General features: G+C 43.7%; 1 protein-coding gene across 1 annotated transcript in view; it reads right to left on the bottom strand.

Annotated features, from left to right (window-relative positions):
• YLPM1 (YLP motif containing 1) overlaps positions 1 to 24,368 on the bottom strand; it is a 500,153-nt gene that overhangs the window by 226,601 nt on the left and 249,184 nt on the right. Inside the window, 2 exon segments of the mRNA XM_033952197.1 lie at positions 8,352 to 8,491; positions 20,563 to 20,740. Coding sequence (XP_033808088.1) covers positions 8,352 to 8,491; positions 20,563 to 20,740 — 318 coding nt within the window.

A 24,368-nucleotide genomic window follows, 5' to 3' on the forward strand; every position in this document is an offset into this window, starting at 1 on the left:
GCACAAATACAGGATGTCTGGGGTGGTACTTGGAGAGACCTCCCAGGAAAGGGACTTGGGAGTTCTGATCGACAAGTCAATGAAGCCATCTGCACAATGTGCGGCGGTAGTGAATAGGGCAAACAGAATGCTAAGAATAATAAAGAAGGGGATCACAAACAGATTGGAGAAGGTTATCATGTCTCTGTACCTGGCCATGGTACGCCCTCACCTGGAGTACTGTGTACAGCAATGGTCACCGTACATGAACAATGACACGGTACTACTCGAAGGGATCCAGAGAAGAGCGACTAAGATGGTTAAGGGGTTGGAGGAGCTGCCGTACAGAGAAAGATTAGAGAAACTGGGCCTCTTCTCCCTTGAATAGAGGAGATTGAGAGGGGAGTTGATCGAAACATTCAAGGTACTGAAGGGGATAGACTTACTAGATAAGGACAAGTTGTTCACCCTCTCCAAGGTAGGGAGAATGAGAGGGCACTCTCTAAAGTTGAAAGGGGATAGATTCTGTATAAACGTAAGGAAGTAGTTCTTCACCCAGAGAGTGGTAGAAAACTGGAACGCTCTTCTAGACTCTGATATAGGAGAAAACACCCTTCAGGGATTCAAGACAAAGTTACACAAGTTTCTGCTGAACAACAACGTACGCTGGTAGGGCTAGTCTCAGTTAGGGCGCTGGTCTTTAACCAGAGGGCCGTCACGTGAGCGGACTGCTGGACATGATGGACCACTGGTCTGACCCAGCAGCGGCAATTCTTATGTTCTTAATAAAAATAATCAAATCTCAGTAAACCATAATACATACAGTTAAAAATTTTACCATATAAAAAAATTAATCATTACAGATTACAGTCCCAAACTCAATTATTCAATTTGAAAAAGCTAATTGAAAAAAATGTGCTTTTAGGTGTTGTTTAAAATTTTGTTTATTTATAACTTTTCATTATTACATACCAAGTAAAAACACTTGTAGAGAAAGTTTGAATACAGCTTCATAAAGTGTAAATCATATTACACTAACACAGTTTACAAAAAGAAAAAATAAAAACAGGAAAAATTGACTAACTCGCTCAAGTCCTCAACCTGAGATTCTAAGATTACACATAGGCTAAAAATAAAGGGGAAAATACAACAATAAAGCAAGATGAACTACAGATAGTGCTGAGGCAGGAGCAACTTCATTAACTATTGAGCACTTTATTTTCCTTCATCTAGTCGGGACATTGCCAAAAAAGCACTTAATTATTGAGGTTCAAAGAAAAATATTTAACTGAACAGTGGCAAATAATACACTTGCAAGGATGTCTCAAATTGAATGTTGCTCCCAGTTAAGTGACCCCTGGTCTCAAGAGAAGAAATTCTCTACGAAGCTTTTGAGTTTCTCATGAAAGATCAGGAAACATTTGAATTTTACATTCAAGAAACCTGCCGCCTGTAGATCCTGGAACATACCCAACTCCGACACCACATCTCGCACGAAGCATAGACCACGAGCACTCCAGCGCTGTAAGTATAGTTTGGAATCATCAGGATCCAGGTCTCGATTACCCCACAAGGGAAACAAAACCGTGGAGGTAAAAGGCAAATGCATGCATTTACACAACCATTGCTAACATTATCCTTTGCTGTGATCCATGAGACGAGTCCTGATGGGAAAAATCCGGTGTGGACGCTTAGCATGAAGATAGTACATCAAATGAGAAGGAGCCATCAACTGTTGCTCAAGAGCGACAGGTGTATAAAACTGAGTGTTCTTAATCCAGTCCACCAAGTGCCTAAGAAGGTAGGCTATGTTGTATCTCCTCAGGTCCGGAAGCGCCAGTCCACTCCATCCCACCCCACAGGTAGAGACAATTGAGCAAGAGTCATTCTGGGTTTTCTATTATTCCAAAGAAATTTACATAAGACAGTGTGATACGTATTAATATCCTTATTAGTCATGAACAATGGAACATAAGAACATAAGTAACGCCTTTGCCAGATCAGACCTAGGTCCATCTAGTCCAGCGATCCGCACACACGGAGGCCCATTTAGGTACTCCTTTATGGAGACCCGGATTTCCTGTATCCCTCAATGTGATTAGCAAGAAGGTATGCATCCAACTTGCATTTGAAACCCAGAACAGAAGTTTCCATCACAACCTCCTCCGGGAGAGCATTCCATGCTCCCACCACTCTTTGTGCGAAACAGAACTTCCCGACATTAGTCCTGAACCTGCTACCACTCAGTTTCAGGCTATGACCTCTTGTCCGTGTCACATCCAAAAATGTTAGTAATGATGTTTCCTGGTCTATTTTGTCAAATCCTTTTAATATTTTAAAAGTCTCTATCATATCCCCTCGCAGTTTTCTCTTTTCAAGGGTGAATAGTCCCAGTTTTCCGAGGCGTTCCTTGTAGCTCAAATTCTCCATACCTTTGACTAGTTTCGTGGCTCGCCTCTGCACCCTCTCCAGCAGAGTTATATCCTTCTTAAGGTATGGAGACCAATGTTGGACATAGTGTTCTAAGTGTGGTCTGACCATTGCTCTGTAAAGTGGCATTATAACGTCTTCTGATCTACTCGTGATCCCCTTCTTAATCATGCCCAACATCCTATTCGCTCTCCTCGCCGCCGCCGCACATTGAGCCGATGGCTTTAGGGTTCTGTCTATCAGTACCCCCAAATCCTTTTCTTGTTCGCATTTGGCTAATATCACCCCCAACATCCTATATTCATATTCTTTGGTTTTCTTTCCCAAATGCATCACCTTGCATTTGTCTACGTTAAAATTCATCTGCCACTTTATCGCCCACGTTTCCAGCTGGTTCAGATCCTTCTGAAGATCCTTGCAGTCTCTTTGAGAGCTGACCGCCCGACAGAGTTTTGTATCATCTGCAAACTTGATTATATTGCATGTTGTGTCCTCTTCCAGGTCATTTATAAAAATATTGAACAAGATGGGCCCAAAAACCGAGCCCTGAGGCATGCCGCTAGTCACTTTCTCCCAGTCCGAAAATTTTCCATTTATGCTCACCCTCTGCATTCTGTTCTCTAGCCATTTGCCTATCCATCTGTGTACTTCTCCTCCTATTCCATGACTTAGTAATTTACTCATAAGCCTTGCGTGCGGGACCTTGTCAAACGCTTTCTGGAAGTCCAAGTAAATTATGTCCACCGGATCTCCACTATCCATTTGTTTGTTCACCTTGTTAAAGAATTGTAGTAAATTTGTCAGACATGACTTCCCTTTCCTGAAGCCGTGTTGACTAGCTCTTATCAGTTTGTGATCCTTCAAGTGTTGTACAATGGTATCTTTAATTAGTGCTTCAATTATCTTCCCAGGAACAGATGTGAGACTCACAGGTCTGTAGTTTCCTGGTTCCCCTCTTGATCCTTTTTTGAAAATTGGGATGACATTTGCTATCCTCCAGTCATCCGGTATTTGCCCGGTTTTAATTGACATATTAGCCAAGGATTGTAATAGTTCCCCAATTTCTACCTTAAGTTCCTTTAATACTCTCAGGTGAATTCCATCCGGTCCAGGGGATTTATCACTTTTTAGTTTGTCAATCTGAAAGTATACCATGTCCAACTCCACATTTACTGTTGCAAGACTTTCGTCTAAGTCGCCGGTGAATATCTTCCTTGTGTCTGGCATTGTAGTAGTGTCCTCATTCGTGAAGACAGAGGCAAAGAATGAATTTAACCTATCTGCTACTTGTTTGTCTTCTTTAATTGCCCCTTTCCTTCCTTGGTCGTTGAGAGGACCCACTGCCTCTCTTGCTGGTTTCTTTCCTTTTATATATCTAAAAAAGGGCTTAAAGTTTTTGGCTTCTTGGGCTATCTTTTCTTCATAGACTTTTTTGGCGTCTCTTACCACTTTATGACATTTTTTCTGGTCGGTTTTGTGACAGTTCCAGGCCTCCGTCGTTTTTTCCCGTTTCCATTTTTTAAACGAGTTCCTTTTTTCCCTCACTGCATCCTTTACCTCTTTGGATAACCAAGCTGATTCACCTTTGTTCTTATTTCGCCTTCCTTTGGATATCCTCGGTATGTAAAGATTCTGTGCTTCTGTGATGGTATTTTTCAGTAGAGACCATGCTTGATCAACTGTTTGGATTTCTGCTTTACCCTTCTTAAGCCATTTTCTAACCATGGTTCTCATACTGTCGTAATTCCCTTTTTTGAAATTAAAGGATGTGGCTTTAGTCCTGATTGGTTTCCCCTTACCGATGCTAATGGTAAAATTGATCGTGTTGTGATCACTTGTCCCCAACGGGGCCGTAACCTCTACATCTGCTGTCCTTCCAGTAATGCCATTTATGACCAAGTCCAGGATTGCATTTCCTCTAGTCGGTTCTCCCACCATTTGTTCATGGAAGCAATCTCCTAACATTTCCAGGAATTTTATCTCTCTACCGCAGATTGACGTTCCCAGTTTCCAGTTTATCCCTGGAAAGTTGAAGTCTCCCATGATCGTTACATTTCCTGATTTACATCCATGGTTAATTTCCTCCATCATTTCTTTGTCGGTTTGCTCAGACTGTCCCGGGGGTCAATAATAGAGGCCAATATGTATGTCTGCTTCTTTATGTCCAGGAATCTTTATCCAGAGGGACTCTAGTTTACCATCTACTTCTGTCTCACTTTCCCTAATAGACTCTATTTCCTCTTGGACATACAGGGCAATACCTCCTCCTTTTTGCCCAATCCTTTCTCTTCAGTATAGTTTATATCCTTGCAATGCCGTGTCCCATTCATTTTCTTCATTCCACCATGTTTCTGTTATTCCTATGATATCCAGTTGCTTTCTTTTTGCTAGTTCTTCCAGTTCGCCCATTTTGTTTCCTAAGCTTCTGGCATTCGTGTACATACACTTAAGTTCTGTTCGTGCTAATTTCCTGGATTTAGTGGTCCTCACATCCCTTTTTATATCCATTTGATCTTTTTCATTGCCTCTTGTAGATTCATTCTGTTCTTCCACTATCTCTGTGCGGTTGCTTGAACTTTCCTCCTCAGGATATCTTGGTGCCCGGGCCATCGACTTGTTGTCGACTGTCGGCTCTCCCCTGATCTTTAGTTTAGAGCCTTCTCAAAGTACTTCTTCATGTTCTCAGCCAGGACTCTCGCTCCCTGTTTGGTGAGGTGTAGGCCGTCCTTTCTATAGTACCTGCCTGTTCCCCAAAATGTTGTCCAATTTTGTACGAAGTCGAAACCCTCATCGTCGCACCATCGCTTCATCCAGCCGGACTCAAGGGTCTCTCATACGAAGAAAGACTGGGCAGATTGCAGCTCTATACTCTAGAGGAGCGCAGGGAAAGGGGTGACATGATTGAGACATTTAAATACGTCACAGGTCGTGTCGAGGTGGAAAACGATATATTCGTTCCTAAGGGACTCTCGGTCACAAGGGGGCACCCGCTCAAACTCAGAGGAGGGAAATTTAGTGGTGATACCAGGAAGTACTTCTTCACAGAAAGGGTGGTGGATCACTGGAACAAACTTCCGGTGCAGGTGATCAAGGCCACCAGCGTGCTCGACTTTAAGAATAAATGGAACATCCACGTGGGATCCCTACGAGGGTTGAGCTAAGGAACTGAGTCATCAGCACTCAGACTTAATGGGGTGGGTCAGTAGAGTGGGCAGACTTGATGGGCTGTAGCCCTTTTCTGCCGTCATCTTTCTATGTTTCTATGTTAACTGCTCTCAGTTCATCCTGTCTCCTTGCGTCTGCTCTTGGTACCGGAAGGATTTCTGAGAAAGCCACCTTCACCTCCCTGACCTTCAGTCTCCTACCGAGTAAGCGGAGCTGGTCCTTCAAATCTTCCCTGTTGTATTTCCGTCTGCTAACATCGTTAGTTCCCATGTGGATAAGTACGGCAGTATCCTTTCCTGCTTCGCCATCTATGATTCTGGTGATCCTGCTGGCCACATCCTTCACTCTTGCACCAGGCAGGCAGGTGACCAGTCTATCATCTCTTCCCCCCGCAATGTGGCTGTCCACATTTCTTATGATGGAATCTCCGACTATGATCCCAATCTTCTTTAGTTTGAGGTTCCTCGGGGGTCTTAAGTCCGTATCCATGGTATAAGTCCTGTCTTCCATCTTCTGTGGCTCATCCCCAGATGGTCTATCATCTCTGCTGATTGGATTGGTGCCTCTGTCTGTATCAATTATTCCACCCTCCTGGGATGTTCGGTTGCTGTTCTCAAGCCCTGGGATCTCCACAATCTGCTGGTGGGCGTCCTCGATGTATCTCTCCAATTCCTTTATCACTTCACTGGTGCTGGATTCCACAAGCAACCTCTCCTGCTTTCGCCTTTCTTCTTTATTGATAAGAAGTTCTTCTAGCTCCTTCACAGTTCCCTCCAGCAACCAGACTTGCTGCTTCCGGCTTTCGAGCTCCCTGCACCGACTGCAAATGTATGACGTAGTCTCTGAGGGGAGGTAGTCATACATCCTACATCCGGTGCAGAATACTGGAAAGCTCATTTTCTGTTTTCCATGGGTGCTCCTCATACCTGTTCCTCCTCCGAGCTGCCTGAGCTTTATGTGTGAACCCTCTGCACCAGTAAGTTGTGTGAGTCCTCTTGCCAATTTGTTGTCCTTAACTTGCGATTTTTTGATTATTAATTATTGGCCTTGCTTCCTGGCTCTTTCTTAAGGCGTCTTCGCAAAGGCGCTCTCGCTAAGGCAAGCGCCTTTGCCGCTCGCCGAATGGCTGCACGCCGTTGGCCCTCCCCCTTTTAAGGGGGAGCCGAGTTGCGCTGTTGGTGACGCGCTGGGGGTGGGTGGAGCTACCTCTCGCCTACCCCCCGCTGCCTGCTGTTAGTTATAGCCTTCCCCTCCTCCAAAGACTAACAAAGTCGATAAAAATAATGCAAGTAACTCACAGAGGACGCTTGTTCCGGTGTGGGACTTTCTCCGCAGCTCTCCCTTTTAAGGGGGAGCCGAGTCGCGCTGTTGGTGACGCGCTGGGGGTGGGTGGAGCTACCTCTCACCTATCCCCCGCTGCCTGCTGTTAGTTATAGTTTCCCCTCCTCCAAAGACTAACAAAGTCGATAAAAATAATGCAAGTAACTCACAGAGGACGCTTGTTCCGGTGTGAAAAGTCTGCATGACATAGACCCACTTAGGGAACAAAACCATTTTGTAAAGAGCAATTTGACCCTGTAAGGACAATGGAAAACGATCCCAAAGACTCAAAAGATCCCTGGACCTGTTCAAGAGCATTTGGATTTTTTTACAGAACAGACTCCACTGATTCTCAAAGCTATATGCCTTGCCTGTATTGGTGGCAAGGCTTACAGCTGAGGCACCTTTACAAAATTTTAAAGGTGGAGGAAGGGGAGAAGGGACCCAGCAGAAGACCCACCAGGTGCGACACCCCCGAGGTCGGATTGAACCCCAAACAGGGCACCTCCAAGCTCAGTCCGGCACCAGAATGGGGACAAGGAGCCCTAAACAAATTCAAACAGCTCTAACAAGGGGAGATGGGCACAGATCACCAAACTACCTGCTTGAAGACTGTTAGATGGAGGAAGGGACAGCTATTAAGTAATATAACCAAAAGTTTGGTCTCAGTCTCCATCTGCTGGCCATGATGAGCTTCTACCCATCAGTGAAGCCTGTACCGGTCTAGAGAGGTTGGCAAAGAAATGTGTTGTATTACTGAAGAAAGCTAATTCTTGTTGCTGGTCAATAAAGTATTTCTTTACTTTAAACATAAAACTGTGCTACATAAGAAATGAGTAACTCAAGGTATCTCTAAGCGCTTCAAGTTCAATTTATTTATACTGAGAAATATTTAAAGTAGGGCTGTATCGAATATTTGTATTCAATTTGATGTGGCCGTGAATACATTATTTGTATTCAGCCTAATAGTGATTGATATTCAAATAGAAATAAACTGTAATGTGTTAAATCCTACTGAAATAAACACTTGGATCTCTGATTTCACATCGCTTCTTTTATTATTTGTCTTATTCATTACTTGTAAAGTACTTGTGTCTGTTTTATCATTCCCTCTGTGAGAAATTCCTTAACCCATATTTGTCCTGTATTAAATAGATTGTAAGCTCTATTGAGCAGGGATTGTCTTTTACATTGTTTAATGTATAGTGATGTGTACGTCTAGCAGCACTGTAGAAATGATAAGTAGTAGAAGTAGTAGTATTTGATACGTTAAAGTTCAATGCCCATTATTTGTATTTGGCTGAATAATATTTTTCACTATTCAATGCAGTTCTATAAAGCATAATCAAAGTAAAGTTTCATTGCAGCACGCCACCACACATCATCGCACAGAGGACCTATGATCTAATTCTACAGAGAAACCTTGAGTCAGTTAATATATTTAGATGAAGTTTTACCTCCAAAAAGAGACTGTCCATGCTCAAAAACAGGCCTGTCTAACTTCCTGTCACGTGTGGGTCTATCAAAGCTTCCTCGCCTGGAAGAGGAATGGTCTTTGCCATCACGGAATGGAGGAGGCCTGGAACCTGTACCTGCCCTGGAAGATGATCACAGAACTAAATGTATACATAGATCTCTCACAAAAAGGAGGAAACATTAGCTATACATAGATAATTATATAGCACATCTATAGATACTAGCACAGCTATACAAAATGAGATTATGTACTTACTCTGTAAGCTATTTTCCAGTAGATAGGCGAGACATTCTAGACAAGTGGGTAGCGTCCCCATAGCCATGTGCCATCTGCAAAAGGAATCCAGTTCAAATTTTTCTCTGTGCCTCTTCTGTACTTCACTGAGCTGCTTAGCTCCACCTACAGTTAGTATCCAAGCACCAAGACCCACCAAACCAACATTACATTACATTAGAGATTTCTATTCCGCCATTACCTTGCGGTTCAAGGAGGATTACAAAAGATTTATAGTAGGAGTGTTAAAAAAGGAGATCAGTGGTCATGACTAGTGAAGGTAAAGAATAGATCAGGTAGTCTTGGAGAGTCAGGAAAAAGATAGGAAGAAGGAAGGTATTCGTGATGTTAAGACTTCAGGGATTTCTTGAAGAGTATGGTTTTTATTTCTTTTCTAAACAACTTGTAGTCGGTGGTTGTTAGCAGAAGATTAGAGATTTGGTTATCTAGTTTTGCTGCTTGAGTGGCTAGAAGGCCGTCGTAAAGCTTTTTCTGTTTAATTTCTTTGATTGGAGGGTATGTGAATGGAGTGTGCATTTTTCTATGTCTGGTTGAGGTAGTATGGATGAGTCGGTTGTTCAGGTAGGTTGGGCTGTCTCTGTTTATAGTTTTAAATAGTATGCAGTAGAATTTGAATAGTATTCTTTCCTGGATTGGGAGCCAGTGTGAGTTGATGAATGCTTCAGTAATGTGGTCGTGTTTCCGAGTCTTAGGGCTGTGTTTTGAATTGTTTGGTCATCGTTGCAGGGAAAGGGAGGTAGAGGATGTTGCAATAATGTAGTATACCTAGGATTAGGGATTGTACTATGAGCTGGAATTGTATTCTTTCGAAAAATTTACGGACTTGTCTTAGGTTTCTCATAATGGCAAAAGATTTTTGTATTGTTTTATTTATTTGTGGTTGCATGGTGCAGCATCTGTCTATTGCCATTCCTAGTAGTTTTAGAGTGGCTTGAATGGGGAAATTGATTGAGTTGATTTCTATGTTGGCTATAGTTGGGGCTTTGTTATTTTCAAGGAGGATGAATTTTGTTTTGTCTGGGTTGTTTGTGGTCTTCCATCCAGGTCGCTACTGTTTCCAGTGTTCGGTGTAGTGTGTCTGTTACGGTGATCTTTGGTTGATCAAAAGGTATGAGAATAGTGATGTTGTCTGCATAACTATAGAAAGTTATGCATAGTTTGTCCAGGTATGTCCCGAGAGAGGCAGTATATAGGTTGAATAGAGTAGGGGATAGTGGGGATCCTTGTGGTACTCCGCAGGGGTTGGACCAGGGTTCAGATTTTTCTTTATCAGATTTTACTCTGTATGTTCTGGATTTTAGGAAACCTTCAAACCATGATTTTAAAAGGAAATGGGATACACATGTGGGATCTCTAGGGGGTAAAAATGTAGATGGGATACACATGTGGTATCTCTAGGGGGGTAAATTCAAGGGGGTGGGGTTGTTAGAGTGGGAAGACTTGATGGGTTATGGCCCTTTTCTGCCGTCATTTTCTATGTTTCTATGTTGCTATACCTATTGTGTCCAAAATTTGCAGAAGTATGTTATGGTCTACCAGGTCGAATGCTGCGGTCAGGTCCAGTTGTATGAGAAGCATTTTTTTTTTCTGTGCTGAGGTGTTGTCTGTCAATAAGGGAGCCTAGTAATGTCTCTGTGCTGAAGTTGGTTCTGAAGCCAGATTGCGTGGGGTGGAATATGTTATGGTTTTCTAGATATGTGGTGAGGAGTTCGGCTACTAGTCCTTCTGTTAGTTTGACATATAGAGGTATTGAGGCGATGGGTCTGTAGTTGGAAGGTTGGTCTGTCTGACCTTTTGGGTCTTTTTGGATCGTGGTGATGATGATTTCGCTGAGGTTAGTTGGGAAAAGTTCATCTGTGAGCATGTTTTGTATCCATTGAAGGAGTAGAGTACGGAATTTTGTGCTGGATGTTGTAAGGAGATATGGTGGGCAGTGGTTGAGGTCACAGGATTCATGGTTGTACTTTTTGTAGAGTTTGTTGAATTCGGGCCATTGTATATTGGTGAATTGGGACCAAGTTCTGTCTGCGGCTGTTGATTCTTTTTCTGTGGGAAGTATTGTGATTTCAATTAGGTGGAATGGGGTTCAGTTGAGAGTAGCTCTGGCATTTGTGATTTTATTCTTGAAGTGTTCTGCTAAGAGGGTAGCGGAGGGGGGGTATTGTTAGTGTTCATGAGGGGTTGGTGTCTGTTAGTTCTTTTAATATTTGGAATAGTTTTTTGGTGTCTTGGGTTTCTGTGCCTATTAGGTTGGTGTAGTATGTTTTTCTCTTATCCTTTAGTTGTAGGTTGTATTGTTTGTTAATTTTTTCCAGGCGGATTTTGTGTGGTCTAGGTTAGTTTTTTTCCATTTTCTTTCTAGTCGTCTGCATTGTCTTTTGAGTAGGAGTAGATCGTTGTCATACCATTGGTCTGATCGTTTGCTGGTTCTAGTTTTGGTTTGTAGTGGGGCAAGCTCATCAAGGATGTTAGTGCTCAAATTGCTCCAATGTGAAATGAAGTCATTGGGGTTGCATTCCAGGATTGTTTCATCTATTTTTGTCCAGAATTTGGTGGGCTCGATGTGTTTGCATAGAGTGTAAGTTACTTTTTTGGGTTTTGGTGTGGTTTTGTTTTTGGTCCAGTTGATGTTGAAGGTATATATATGTATAGTGGTCTGACCAGAGAGATGGGGACCAGGTTACGTTAGATGTTTGAATTTCTGAAGTGGATGGTTGATGGGACATGAAGGCTGCGATGTCAAGTTGGTGTCCTTTCTCATGAGTAGTTTGTGGGTTTAAGATTCGGAAAGATAAGGCATCGAGAAATGATAGAAGGTTATCTACTGGTTTGGATGATTGGTCTTCAAGATGAAGACTTCCTAGGATAAGGTTGTATGCTACTGTTAGTGAGTTTTGGTATATTAAGTTTTCAAATTCAGGTCTTACTGTTGTCCAGTTTCCCAGTGTTATGTAGCAGAGCATGCAATTTAGTGTGGTACTTGAGAGTTGACATGCTAGAAGGTCCATGTAAGGGGTGGATGTTTTTTCAAGAATGTTTAGGGTTAGGGAGTCTTTGATTAAGATTGCTAGTCCTCCTCTTTTTTTCTCTCTGCAAGTCACTGTTATTTTGCATCCCTGAGAGCAGTTATTCTGGGATCTGTGTCTGATGTTAGCGAGGTTTCTGTAAGGAAGAGGCAATCTAGATTCTGTTTTTGGGCCTATAGCTCTGAGGTAGGCACATGTTCGTGTGGTGATTTCTGTTTGATAGTTGTGAGTCATTTTCAGGTAGATGAGTGATTTAGGCAGATGTTGAGGTTTGGTCTTGGGGTGTGTAGATCTTCTTTCCCATGCTGGGGTGATGGGATGTTGAACACTGGTTTGGCGATTCGAGCTTCTGACTGTCGGAATTCTCCTGTTATGGTGGTGGGTTTTGTTTGTAATTGAACTAGTAAGAGAGGTGGGTATGTTATTCGCTACTGCCTTCCAGTTGGTAATAAAAATGATTATCAGTAGGGTGACCTGGGTGATTGTTTCTGGGATATGCTTCATGAAGTAGAGACACCCATAATAATCAAGATTGTAAACAACTGTTTTGCTCAAAGGAGTAACATGAGGCAAAAACCTCAAGGGAGCTCATAAACTACTCCCAGCTGAAAACAGGAACAGTATACTCCCAAGCCCTCAGAAAGTTATAACTTGGAGATGCATGAAACAAACTGAGAAGCAGTCAAGTGCAAAAAGGACAGGGTAGGAGTCTACAATGTCTCACCTATATACTGGAAAAGAGCTTACCAGGGTAGTACATAATCTCTTTTTCCAGTGCAATAGGTGAGACATTCTAGACAAGTGGGACATACAAAAGCAGTTCCCAAAAAGCTAGAGTGGACTTACTGAGCTGACCCTCAAAGACTGAGGACCCAAATGCAGAGTCCTGTCTCGCTGCCATATCTACTCTGTAAAAATGGGCAAACGTGGGTAGAAAGGACCGTGTTAGTGCCATGTAAATCTCCTCAGGGGAGACAGCTTTAGTTTCAGCCCACGAAGAAGTGACACATCTAGAAGAATGTGCCTTGACAGAAACAGGAGACTGTTTCCCTGAAAGAATGTAGGCTAAAGAAAGAGCCTCACGGATCCATCTGGAAATTGTGGCCTTGGAATCATGAGCATCCCGCTTGACAGAATGGGACAGCACAAACAAATGGTCAGAAAGAAGAAACTCATTTGTGACCTCCAGATAGCGAGAAAGCACTCCGTGCATATCTAGGTTCTTCAAAACACGATACTGTGTGCCTTTGAACCAGTAGGCTGAAAAACAGGCAAACGGACTCCCTGATTAACATGGAAAGCCGAAACCATCTTCAGCAAAAAGGAAGGAACCATGTGCAAGGAAATCCCCAACTCCGAAATCTGGTGGAACAGTTCACTGCAAGAGCGAGCCTGTAGAGTGGTGGAGGAGAAGAAAACGATGACAGAGTTCAAACAAGCGTGGGATGAACACAGAGGATTTCTAATCAGAAATAATGGGTATACATTGAAGGAACTAAGGCCAATATTGCGTAGGCTTGCACAGCCTGTGTCCTATATATGAACAGTCAGTTCAGGATGGGCTGGGGAGGGTTTCAAAGACTGGGATGGTTAAGATGGGCTGGAGTGAGCTTTGATGGAGACTCCAGTAGATGGAACCTAAGCACACTACTGGTCAGGGCTCTGGGTTTCTGGCCCAGAAATATCTAAGTAAAAGGACCATTTAAACTAAATAATCAATTTATGGAGCATGTATGGTTGGGCAGACTGGATGGACCACTCTGCCGTCATTTACTATGTTACTATGAGTCTGGAGACACGCCTTGCTGACAGAACAGCGACCAGAAAGACCGTCTTGAGTGTCAAGTTCAAGAGGGAAGTAGCCCAAAGGGGCTCAAAGGGAGTCTTGGAAAAGACTAGACAGCACCAGGTCGAGGTCCCATGAAGGGAACAGCAGAGTAATTGGTGGTCTAATGCAAAGAGCCCCTTCCAGAAATCTGGCCATATCAGGGTGAGATGCCAAAGATGAAGGACAACCCCAGGCTTGAAAACAAGAGAACCCAGCCGATGCCGCAGTGAGGCTCTGATCAAGACCAGCCTGGAGAAACGCCAACACCACAGAAAGTGGTCCCGAGCACACCAATGCAGGAAAGTGTTCCATGCTGTAGCATAAGCAGATACAGCAGTCAATTTCTTACATGTGAAAAGAGTGCTAAGGACCACATCAGAAGAACCCTTGTGGTCTAAAGCTGCACTCTCAAGAGCCTTGCCATAAGAGCAAAGCAACCTGGATCCTCCACACCGACTGGAGCCTGCATAAGTGAGTCAAGATGGATGATCAATTGAAGGTCGCAATCCTAGCTAAGCCGCATCAGATCTGTATACAACAAAACCTAATCCCAGCTGTAATAGAGGCTTGTCCTGGAGTTAAATGCAAGGAGGATAAATTGACTACGGTTAAAAAATTCCCCTCCAAATTTATCCTCCTTGCATTTAACTCCGGGACAAGCCTCGGTATTACAGCTGGGATTAGGTTTTATCCTGGAGTACCCTCCTGACTTTTTTCAACTTAAAGTAGCAGTTTTCAAATTCATACATAAGCTGCAATTGCGATTGTTTTTCCACCAAGGGAGGGATGAAATCCAAGGAAGGGAGGAGGAAACCATTGATGATGATGATGATGATGACAAGGAGGCCACTACATTGTCCATTTGTATGAAATGTCCAAATTGGGTACCACCAGGAGTAATGGACCCCGCGATTTCCACCTTTAAAAATTTGTTAATGAAGGAGATTGAGCAAATACAACGTGATTGGCGATACCACCGCATCCCTGAAAATTTGACAAGTCAACAACACCAGGGGCTCCAGGAATTGATATCAAATAACCACATAATCATTTTGAAGGCTGACAAGGGAGGGGCTACGGTGGTGTTGAACAAAAAGGACTATGAACAAGAGGCGAGTCGCCAATTGCAGGACACCGTAGCATACAGGAAGATACATCAGGATCCGACTGAAGAGCTGATCAAAAGCATTTATGAGTGGGTATCAAAACACCATAAAGATAAAATGATTACTAAAAAGGAATATCATTTTTTGATACAAAAGTTTCCACAATGTCCGGGGATTTATTTTGTACCTAAAATTCACAAGGGGGTGAACCCCCCATCTGGACGCTCCATAGTAAATACACGAGGGTCGGTACTGGATCCCCTATCTCAGTTTGTAGACTTTTTCTTGTGTAAGGAGGCTTCTAAAGTTAAATCCTTTTTAAAGGACACTTCCCATTTTTTGAGAAAGCTGATGGAGGTACAAAGTACTGCTGATGAAACATGGATGGTCACTCTAGATGTAACATCTTTGATTACACAGATCCCTCAGGCCCAGGCTCTGGACATTATTGAGGAAGTATTGCGGACACGGGGAACCCCACATAGAATTTCAACTGAATTTTTGTTACAGCTTGCACGATGGGTGATTAATTATAATTATTTTGAATTTGGAGGGGAATTTTTTAACCAAATTCAAGGTTAGCCATGGGGGCCACCTTAGCACCTTCGGTGGCGACTTTATATATGGCTAAATTTGAAGAGCAATTTGTGTATCCCACTGCAGATTTCGGAGGAAAAATACAGTTGTGGACCCGGATTTTGGATGATATCTTTTTTCTTTGGAGAGGATCCAAGGAGGAATTATCAACTTTTATATCTTACTTAAACTCAGTAGATGCCCAGATTAAGTTCACTAGTGTATACCATCAACACCACATCGAGTTTCTGGATCTTATAGTGATCAAAACGCCACTATATACAGAAAGCCTATGTCTCGCAACACCCTCCTACATTTTTCCAGTTACCATCCATTTAAATTGAAATTTGGCTTACCGATCAGCCAATATTTAAGACTGAGGAGGAATTATTCTGAGTTGGAAGAATTTAAACATCAAGCCAGTCTTATGGAATACAGATTTTCTCAACAGGGGTACCCCTAAGCGAGCTCTCAAACAAGCTTATTTGAGAGCTCGATATGCCCAAAGGGAATTATTATTGAAGGAGAAGGAGCAGAAGGAAGATGAAGATAAACTGATGTGTGTTCTTCCGTTTTCAGAAGCTTCTAAAGCTGTGATTCAATCGATGAAAACATATTGGCACAAATTAGAATTGCATAACATCTTTACTGAATTTCCTCTGATAGCGTTTCAAAAAGGCAGGACCATTGGCCAGAAATTAAATTTTAAAAAATTTCATTCCTTCACTAGTAATGAGCAGGGTCACCATGGTAGATGTGGGAGATGGCAGTGGTGCAGCACCACCATAGAGGGTGGCAATTGGGAGGCACCGAGTAAAAACATGACAATAGTTTCAAGGCATAACACTGACTGTAATATACGTAATAGCAATAGTAATAGTAGAGACTTTACTAGTAACCCTACTAGACACAGCCCAACAGCACCTCAGCAAAGACAGAAGGATGCTGATAATTCAACTCGATCTATCTGCAGCATTCGATCTGGTCGACCACACCATCCTACTGCAGGCTCTAGAAGTCATAGGGATATCAGGCAGGGTATACAATTGGTTCGAAGGATTCCTTAAATACAGATCTTATAGAGTAAAGTCAAACAATCTTAAATCAGAACCATGGTGCAACCCCTGTGGAGTTCCTCAAGGATCACCTCTCTCACCTACTCTCTTCAATCTCTTCTTATCCTCCCTTGGGTCTACCCTAGACAATCTGAATGTAACTTCATTCAGCTATGCTGACGACATCACCATACTCCTACCTTTTGATACTCCTGACCCAACTTCTACAGAAAAATTGGAAAAAACCCTTCAAGCAGTGGAAAAATGGATGGCAGATCACAAATTGAAGCTGAACACTGACAAAACAAAATTTCTACTGCTTGAAAAGGATAAGAATCCCTACATCACAGAACTAGAAATAAACGCCTCCAAATACCCTAGACAACCTACCCTAAAACTCCTAGGAGTAACAATAGACAGATGCTGCACAATGCAGGCCCAAATCAACAAGACCACCCAGAAAGCATTTCTAACCATGCGCAATCTAAGAAAAATCAGAAAATTCTTCGACAAAGAGCAATATAGGCTAGTAGTCCAATCCCTAGTACTAGGTCTATTGGACTACTGCAAACATACTCTATCTGCCTTGCCCTGCAACAATGATAAAACAACTACAGACAATCCAAAACACTGCACTCAGATTAATCTACTCACTGAGAAAATTTGACCACGTCACCGCGGCCTACCTGGACTCACACTGGTTGCCAATGCAAGCACGAATTCAATTCAAACTATACTGTCTATTATTCAAAGCAATAAATGGCACAGCCCCCAATTACCTAAACAACCGCCTGTACCAAAACGCCACCACTAGGCAAAGAAGAACTAAGACCCCTTTTACCTACCCCCCACTCAAAGGCACCCAGCGCAAGAAGATATTTGACAGTCTGCTGGCGACGCATGCAGCGAAACTGGACCACACTATCTCCAACCTGCTGATAACAACAAACGACTACAAATATTTTCGCAAAGAAATCAAAACTCACCTATTCAAAAAATTTATACAGATGGCTTAACCCCAACCGGACCCCCCGCAACGCAACTCCCCCCTCTTCCCCCCTTCACTAGTTCCCTTCTCTTTAGCCTCAAGCATGTCAACTGCTTCCCTAACGGTATATATACTGGATCTGCACTATTTCCTATTTGTACAGCGTCTTGTAGCTCTTGAAATATACAGCTCCATTATTCTTGTAACTTCTCCTGGAAATGACCAGAATTCTCTCTGTAATTATCCTGGAAATGTCCAGTTGTCTCTTTTGTAATCCGCACAGAACTGCAAGGTTGAGGCGGAATAGAAATCAGTAATGTATGTCCTTGCAAGTTGATTTATATAGGGAGAACCAGTCGCCCGGTAAATATCCGGTTAACTGAACACAAATCTCGTATAATCAATGAGATTTTGCAAGCTCCAATAATACAACATATGAGAGTGTTTAAATATACAGTATCAGATTTAAGTTAGCGTATTATTGATAGCATACAAGAAGGGAGGGTGGGAGGGAACATTGAAGAAGTTCTAAATGTGAAGGAACAGCGTTGGATCCACCGGCTCAATTCTGTAGAGCCGGCTGGTTTAAATGTAGAGATTGAATGGGCCACATTATTCTAACTCTTGCCGGTATTTTGGGGGGCTATTTTGTGAATGAATGGTCATTAGTTTTTTGTGAATGAAGCGTCATCTATTTAGTTAGTGTTTTTCGAGTGCTGATGTCAGCACCGAGCAGCCCTTTGATAGGTTGTAGGATGGATAGAGGGGGGGGGGGGTCTTTCACAGCTTGCACTATAAAAAGAGACTTGAAGCAGGCCGCCGCCATCTTGTATTTGAAGAGTCTATGCAGGATGGTGGTTAACGGCATGGTAAGAGACAGCAAAAGTTTTGGTAGTGATAGTTTACAGTATGGGACTAAGGGAGATGGGTGAGCGGCATTCTGTATTTTTTGCTTTAGTGTGGATCCCTGACGAAGCGGCAGCGAAACATGTCGGGTCCACCAGCCTAGTACAGCAACACTTTTGAAGATAAGTACACATACTTCATTAGTCGTTTTAAAAGTTATAAAAAGTGTTTAAAAAAACATAAAAATATTGAGCATTAGCTATTAAAATTTAAGCCTTGACCGATGAGGAGGTTACACATGAATCTCCCTGTTATGAGAACATAGCCTGTATGGGACGGAGGAGGGTGTTTCTGAGGTCTATGGCTAAAACAGAAGCAGCAACACCAGATAAGGATCTAAAGGTGTAATATAGAAAGAATACTTTAAAGGTTGGAAGCCTGGAATTGGATATTGGATTTATGCTACATGGTGATAATTCCAAGAATAAGACTTTAAATAGTGCCTTATAAGATTGTTTAACCTCATTAATATAAGAGCACATTCCAGATAGTCACATTGCTCTGATATTAAAATGCTCATATAAGGGTGCCAGGGAAAGGTGGAAGACTGCAAGCACGCACCGCAAAACCAGGAGGAAGAGGAGGGATGGAGCTGGTTGAGTGACCTAATGCAATTCCTGCACAGTCTCAGAACTAAGACCCGGCAAAGCCGCAGACTGAAATAAGTGCAAAACTGTGGGATTGTCCCCAGGTCCTAGAGCCCCTTAAAGGATCCAAAGATCCAGTCCATCCTTAGAAGCGCTGCACCTTGAAATAAGGGGTCAGCAAGCTAGGCAGCAGCATAAGGATCAGGAAGACTAGGAACAGCGGCTGACTGAGAGAAGGATATGCTAGGAAGTTCTTCTTTACCCAACGAGTGGTGGACACCTGGAATGCGCTTCCAGAGGGCGTAATAGGGCAGAGTACAGTACTGGGGTTTAAGAAAGGATTGGACAATTTCCTGCTGGAAAAGGGGATAGAAGGGTATAAATAGAGGATTACTGCACAGGTCCTGGACCTTTTGGGCCGCCACTTGAGCAGACTGCTGGGCATGATGGACGTCAGGTCTGACCCAGTAGAGGCATTGCTTATGTTCTTATGTTCTCATACAAGCCAGAAAACTGTGAGAAGCAGCAGATGCAGAGCGGGACTACGTAGAGGAAGAACAACTGCTTTGAAATTTATTTTATTTTTGCCAAATGGTTTCAGAAACTCTAAGAAAGTCTCTGGCTCCTGGGGCGCATCATCACCCTCTGGTGACTTAACTGTGCGTTTTGTAGGCTACGGAGGGACAATAGTCATGCGCACGAGAACTATCAACCGTGCCGAGCCCTAAAAATACAGAAGGTCGCTCCACTAGGCTAGCCAAGCGTTATGTCACCTGTTTGACCAGGGACAAGTCAAAGCTTTGTGCTGCCATCCCTCCCAGCTGCGCCACGTGAAATTCACATTAGGAGAGCCTAAGCACTCCATTCCAACAAGATATGAAGTAAAAATTGCAGCTTTGGAGAAGCAGGGAGCTTTTGAAAAAAAGACTGCTAAAGATACAAGAAGGCTGCCAATATAAAATTCACACCAAAATTGCAATATTTTTCACACTTAGTAAAGTTATAACGTGGCGATTTTAGGATTTTCACTGTAGGGGAACACAGGGGGACATGCAGAAACCTTTAAAACTCCACTTTTCAGACCTGCCCCGATTCACCTCACAGATTGTAACAGCCTGTACTCACTGTGACCTGTTTGTGGATCTGTGCTGCAGCCTGCCTCAGCTCTCTAACAGCAGCTGGATGAGAGAATCACTGCCTCATGCTAGGAATGCCTCTGCAATGCTGATAGTGAGACCCTATGCCCTATGCACCTCCACCCCTAGGGACTGATGGATTTGCTCAGGGATGGGCGGAGGCAAGAAGACATAGCTGACACCCTGCAAGACATCGCCAAGCCTCCTAAGGGTGCCTAATAGCCTGCAATCGACCCCTGCTTAATAGCAGGTTGAGACAACTTCAGGGACAGGCCCTGAGCTCCAAAGAAAATTAAGCAGGCTGGCTAACAGGTACCAACTGGGATTGGCATGTATGTTCTCAATGCAGACAAAGCTGAAGAAACGTTGAACTCAAAAATCCTGAAAAAAAGGGACTAAAAACACCATATAAAATAATAAAATGTGGTGAGCAGAACAAAAACAGTCCTGCAGGCATGCGTTCAGAAGGAAAAAATTGTAGGTGGAACTAAGGAGAGGCACAGTGAAATTCCAAACTGGATTCCTTCAGCAGATGGGACATGGCCATGGTGACACAACCCACTGGTATAGAATGTCTCACCCATTGCACTGGAAATACAATTGTACATCAAATACTATAAAATGTTTGAAATCAATGCATACACAGATGGATAGCTCAGCTGTTATTTCTAGCAGAGCTCACACTATACCTGTTTTCACGGTTTGGTCGGTCCCTCTCAGACCTTTCCCGCTCTCTATACATTTCCCGTTCACGGTCTCTGTCCCGTTCTCGTTCCCTCTCCTTTTCATAGTCCCGCTGATCCATATTCTTGTTGCTTTGTCGATGAAAATATGCATCTCGCTCTCTTTCATAACGGTCTCTGAGGCCTATTTGTTTCCAAGCAGAAAGAGAAACACAGAGATAATCCAAAAAGCCCCCCAAAAAAGGACTCATCTTAATTTTACACCTGTTACATCTTTTAAAGCAACAAATCAAAATAACACTAAAGCTGAATAATTTTCAATTGTATTTTAGTACTTGTATACTTTTTAGTACACTAGAAACCAAACCCTATTCATACACCAAAGTAGTACAGCAGAGATGACAGAAGTGAATGCAAGGGGTTCTCCATAGATACATTTATCAAGCACACAAGCTGTGACACCACCAGGACAGAACAGCTTTCCCAGAGCTCAGAACTATTGGAACACTCCAGGCATCTGTATAGCAGCTTCTTAAACCCCTTCAGATCATTCCACAGCTCAAGAACCACCAGAGCTCTCCGAAAGATAGAACCCTGCAGACTACAGAGAACATCTGTTACATGGAACCAACACTGATTTCTCAGTGGACAACAATGACTAAATCAGCGATACTGCTGAAGGGCTGTAAGGTAAGATTTGCCTCTTTGCGGTTGATACCAAAATCTGCAATAGAGTAGATACTCCGGATGGTGTGAATAACATGAAGAAAGACCTGGCGAAGCTTGAAGAATGGTCTGAAATTTGGCAGCTAAAATTTAATGCTAAGAAATGCAAGGTCATGCATTTGGGCTGCAAAAACCAGAGGGAACGGTACAGTTTATGGAGTGAAGAACTTATGTGCACAACAGAAGAGTGGGACTTGGGTGTGATTGTATGTGATGATCTTAAGGTGGCCAAACAGGTTGAAAAGGAGATGGCAAAAGATAGAAGGATACTAGGGTGCTTGGGGAGAGGTATGGCTAGTAGGAAAAGCAATGTTACTTACCGTAACAGTTGTTATCCAGGGACAGCAGGCAGCTATTCTCACTAATGGGTGACGTGATCCAACGGAGCCCCGATGCGGACGCCTCACAAGCAGTCTTGCTTGAAGAAACTCGAACTTTCGAGTCGCCCGCACCGCGCATGCGTGAGTGGCTTCCCGCCCAGCGTAGGGCGCATCTCCTCAGTTCAGATAGCTAGCAGAGAAGCCAACCCAGGGGAGGTGGGTGGGACGTGAGAATAGCTGCCTGCTGTCCCTGGATAACAACTGTTACGGTAGGTAACATTGCTTTATCCCAGGACAAGCAGGCAGGTATTCTCACTAATGGGTGACCTCCAAGCTAACCAAAGTGGGATGGTGGGTGAGTTGGCAACTTAGGAGAATAAATTTTGCAATACTATTTGGCTAAACTGTCCATCCCGTCTGGAGAAAGTATCCAGACAATAGTGAGAAGTGAAGGTATGAACCGAGGACCAGGTAGCAGCTTTACAAATCTCCTCAATCGGCTTAGATCTGAGGAAAACTACAGAACTGCCATTGCTCTGACCTTATGGGCTGTGACTCTACTGTGAAGGGGTAATCTAGCCTGGGCATAGCAAAAAGAGATACAAGCCGCCATCCAGTTGGAGATGGTACGCTTAGAGATAGGACGTCCCAACTTGTTCGGGTCAAAGGAGATGAAAAGTTCAGGAGCAGATCTGTGAGGTTTGGTGCGTTGCAGATAGAAAGCCAAAGCACGCTTACAGTCCAGAGTATGAAGAGCTGATTCTCCAGGATGAGAATGAGGCCTTGGAAAGAACAATTGAAGAACAATGGATTGATTGAGATGAAATTCTGAGACAACTTTAAGAAGGAATTTCGGATGAGTGCGAAGAACCACCTTGTCATGATGGAACACTGTAAAAGGTGGATCCGCAACCAATGCTTGGAGCTCACTGACTCGACGAACAGAGGTGAGGCCAATGAGAAACACCACTTTCCAAGTGAGATACTTCAGATGAGCCTTGTCCATTGGTTCAAACGGAGGCTTCATAAGTTGAGAAAGAACAACATTGAGGTCCCAAACCACTGGAGGCGGTTTGAGAGGAGGATTGACATGGTAAAGTCCTTTCATGAATCTGGAAACCACAGGATGAGCAGAGAGAGGTTTCCCTTGAAGAGGCTGATGGAAAGCAGCAATTGCATTAAGGTGGACTCGTATCGAAGTAGACTTGAGGCTAGACTGAGAAAGGTGCAAAAGATAGTCTAAAACTGAAGATAAGGAGGAATGCTGAGGTTCCTGATGATGAGAAACACACCAAGTAGAAAATCTAGTCCACTTTTGGTGATAGCATTGTCTAGTAGCAGGATCACAGGTTGAGAAAACTGGAGAGGAGCTATGTTGAGAGGAACCAAGCTGTCAGGTGTAGAGAATGCAGGTTGGGATGAAGCAGAGATCCCTGATGCTGTGTAAGCAGCGATGGAAACACTGGTAGAAGGAAGGGCTCCCTGCTGCTGAATTGAAGTAGAAGAGAGTACCAAGGTTGTCTGGGCCACCGAGGAGCAATCAGAATCATGGTGGAATGGTCGGACTTCAGCCTGACTAGAGTCTTTTGAATGAGAGGAAATGGAGATATAGAAAGAGATTCGTCCAGTCCAGGAGAAAGGCATTTGCCTCGAGGCGAAGAGGAGTGTAGATCCTGCAGCAGAACTGAGGCAGCTTGAAGTTGTGGGGGGCAGCAAAGAGGTCTATCTGAGGCGTTCCCCACAGAAAGAAAATGTGATGAGGGGCATGGAATGGAGAGTCCACTCGTGAGGCTGCAAAAGACGACTCAAGTTGTCCGCTAAGGCATTGACCGCCCCTTGAATGTACACAGCTTTGAGGAAGGTGTTGTGGCGAATCACCCAATCTCACACTTTCAGAGCTTCCTGGCAGAGGGGGCCGATCCCGTCCTTCCCTGTTTGTTGATATAGTACATGGCGACTTGGTTGTCTGTGCAAATGAGGACCACACGGTCGCAAAGCAGATGTTGAAAAGCATTGAGAGCATGGAAAATCGCCCTGAGTTCCAGGAGATTGATGTGGCATAGGCGGTCCGTGCTGGTCCAATAACCCTGAGTGGGAAGACCGTCCAGATGAGCCCCCCAAGCATAAGTCGAAGAGTTGGTCGTGAGAACTTTCTGATGGGGGGGGGGGGATGAAACAGCAAACCTCTGGATAGATTGGAAGAGAGCATCCACCAGCGTAGAGACTGCTGCAGAGCAGGAGTGACCTGGATATGACGTGACAGAGGGTCGGAGACCTGCGTCCACTGAGATGCCAGGGTCCACTGAGGAATCCTGAAGTGAAGTCTGGCAAAAGGAGTCACGTGAAATGTAGAGGCCATGTGGCCCAGAAGAACCATCATATGTTTCGCCGAGATGGACGGGCGAGAGGACACCGAGTGACAAAGATGGAGGAGAGCCTCCAGATGTTGAGGAGGAAGGAACGCTCTGAGTTGGGTAGTATCCAGAACAGCTCCGATGAAGGGAAGAGTCTGGGAAAGTTGCAGATGGGATTTTGGAAAGTTGATCTCGAATCCCAGACTCTGCAGGAACCAGATAGTCCTCTGGGTCGCCAAGACGACTCCCTGAGACGTGGAATCCTTGATGAGCCAGTCGTCCAGGTAGGGAAACACCTGAAGACCATGGGTCTTGAGTGCTGCGGCCACCACAACCAAGCACTTGGTGAAGACTCTGGGGGACGATGCCAGGCCGAAAGGGAGCACTCGATATTGGAGATAAAGATGTCCCA

This window comes from Geotrypetes seraphini, chromosome 7 (genome assembly GCF_902459505.1).
Source record: "Geotrypetes seraphini chromosome 7, aGeoSer1.1, whole genome shotgun sequence".
NCBI classification, from domain to species: domain Eukaryota; kingdom Metazoa; phylum Chordata; class Amphibia; order Gymnophiona; family Dermophiidae; genus Geotrypetes; species Geotrypetes seraphini.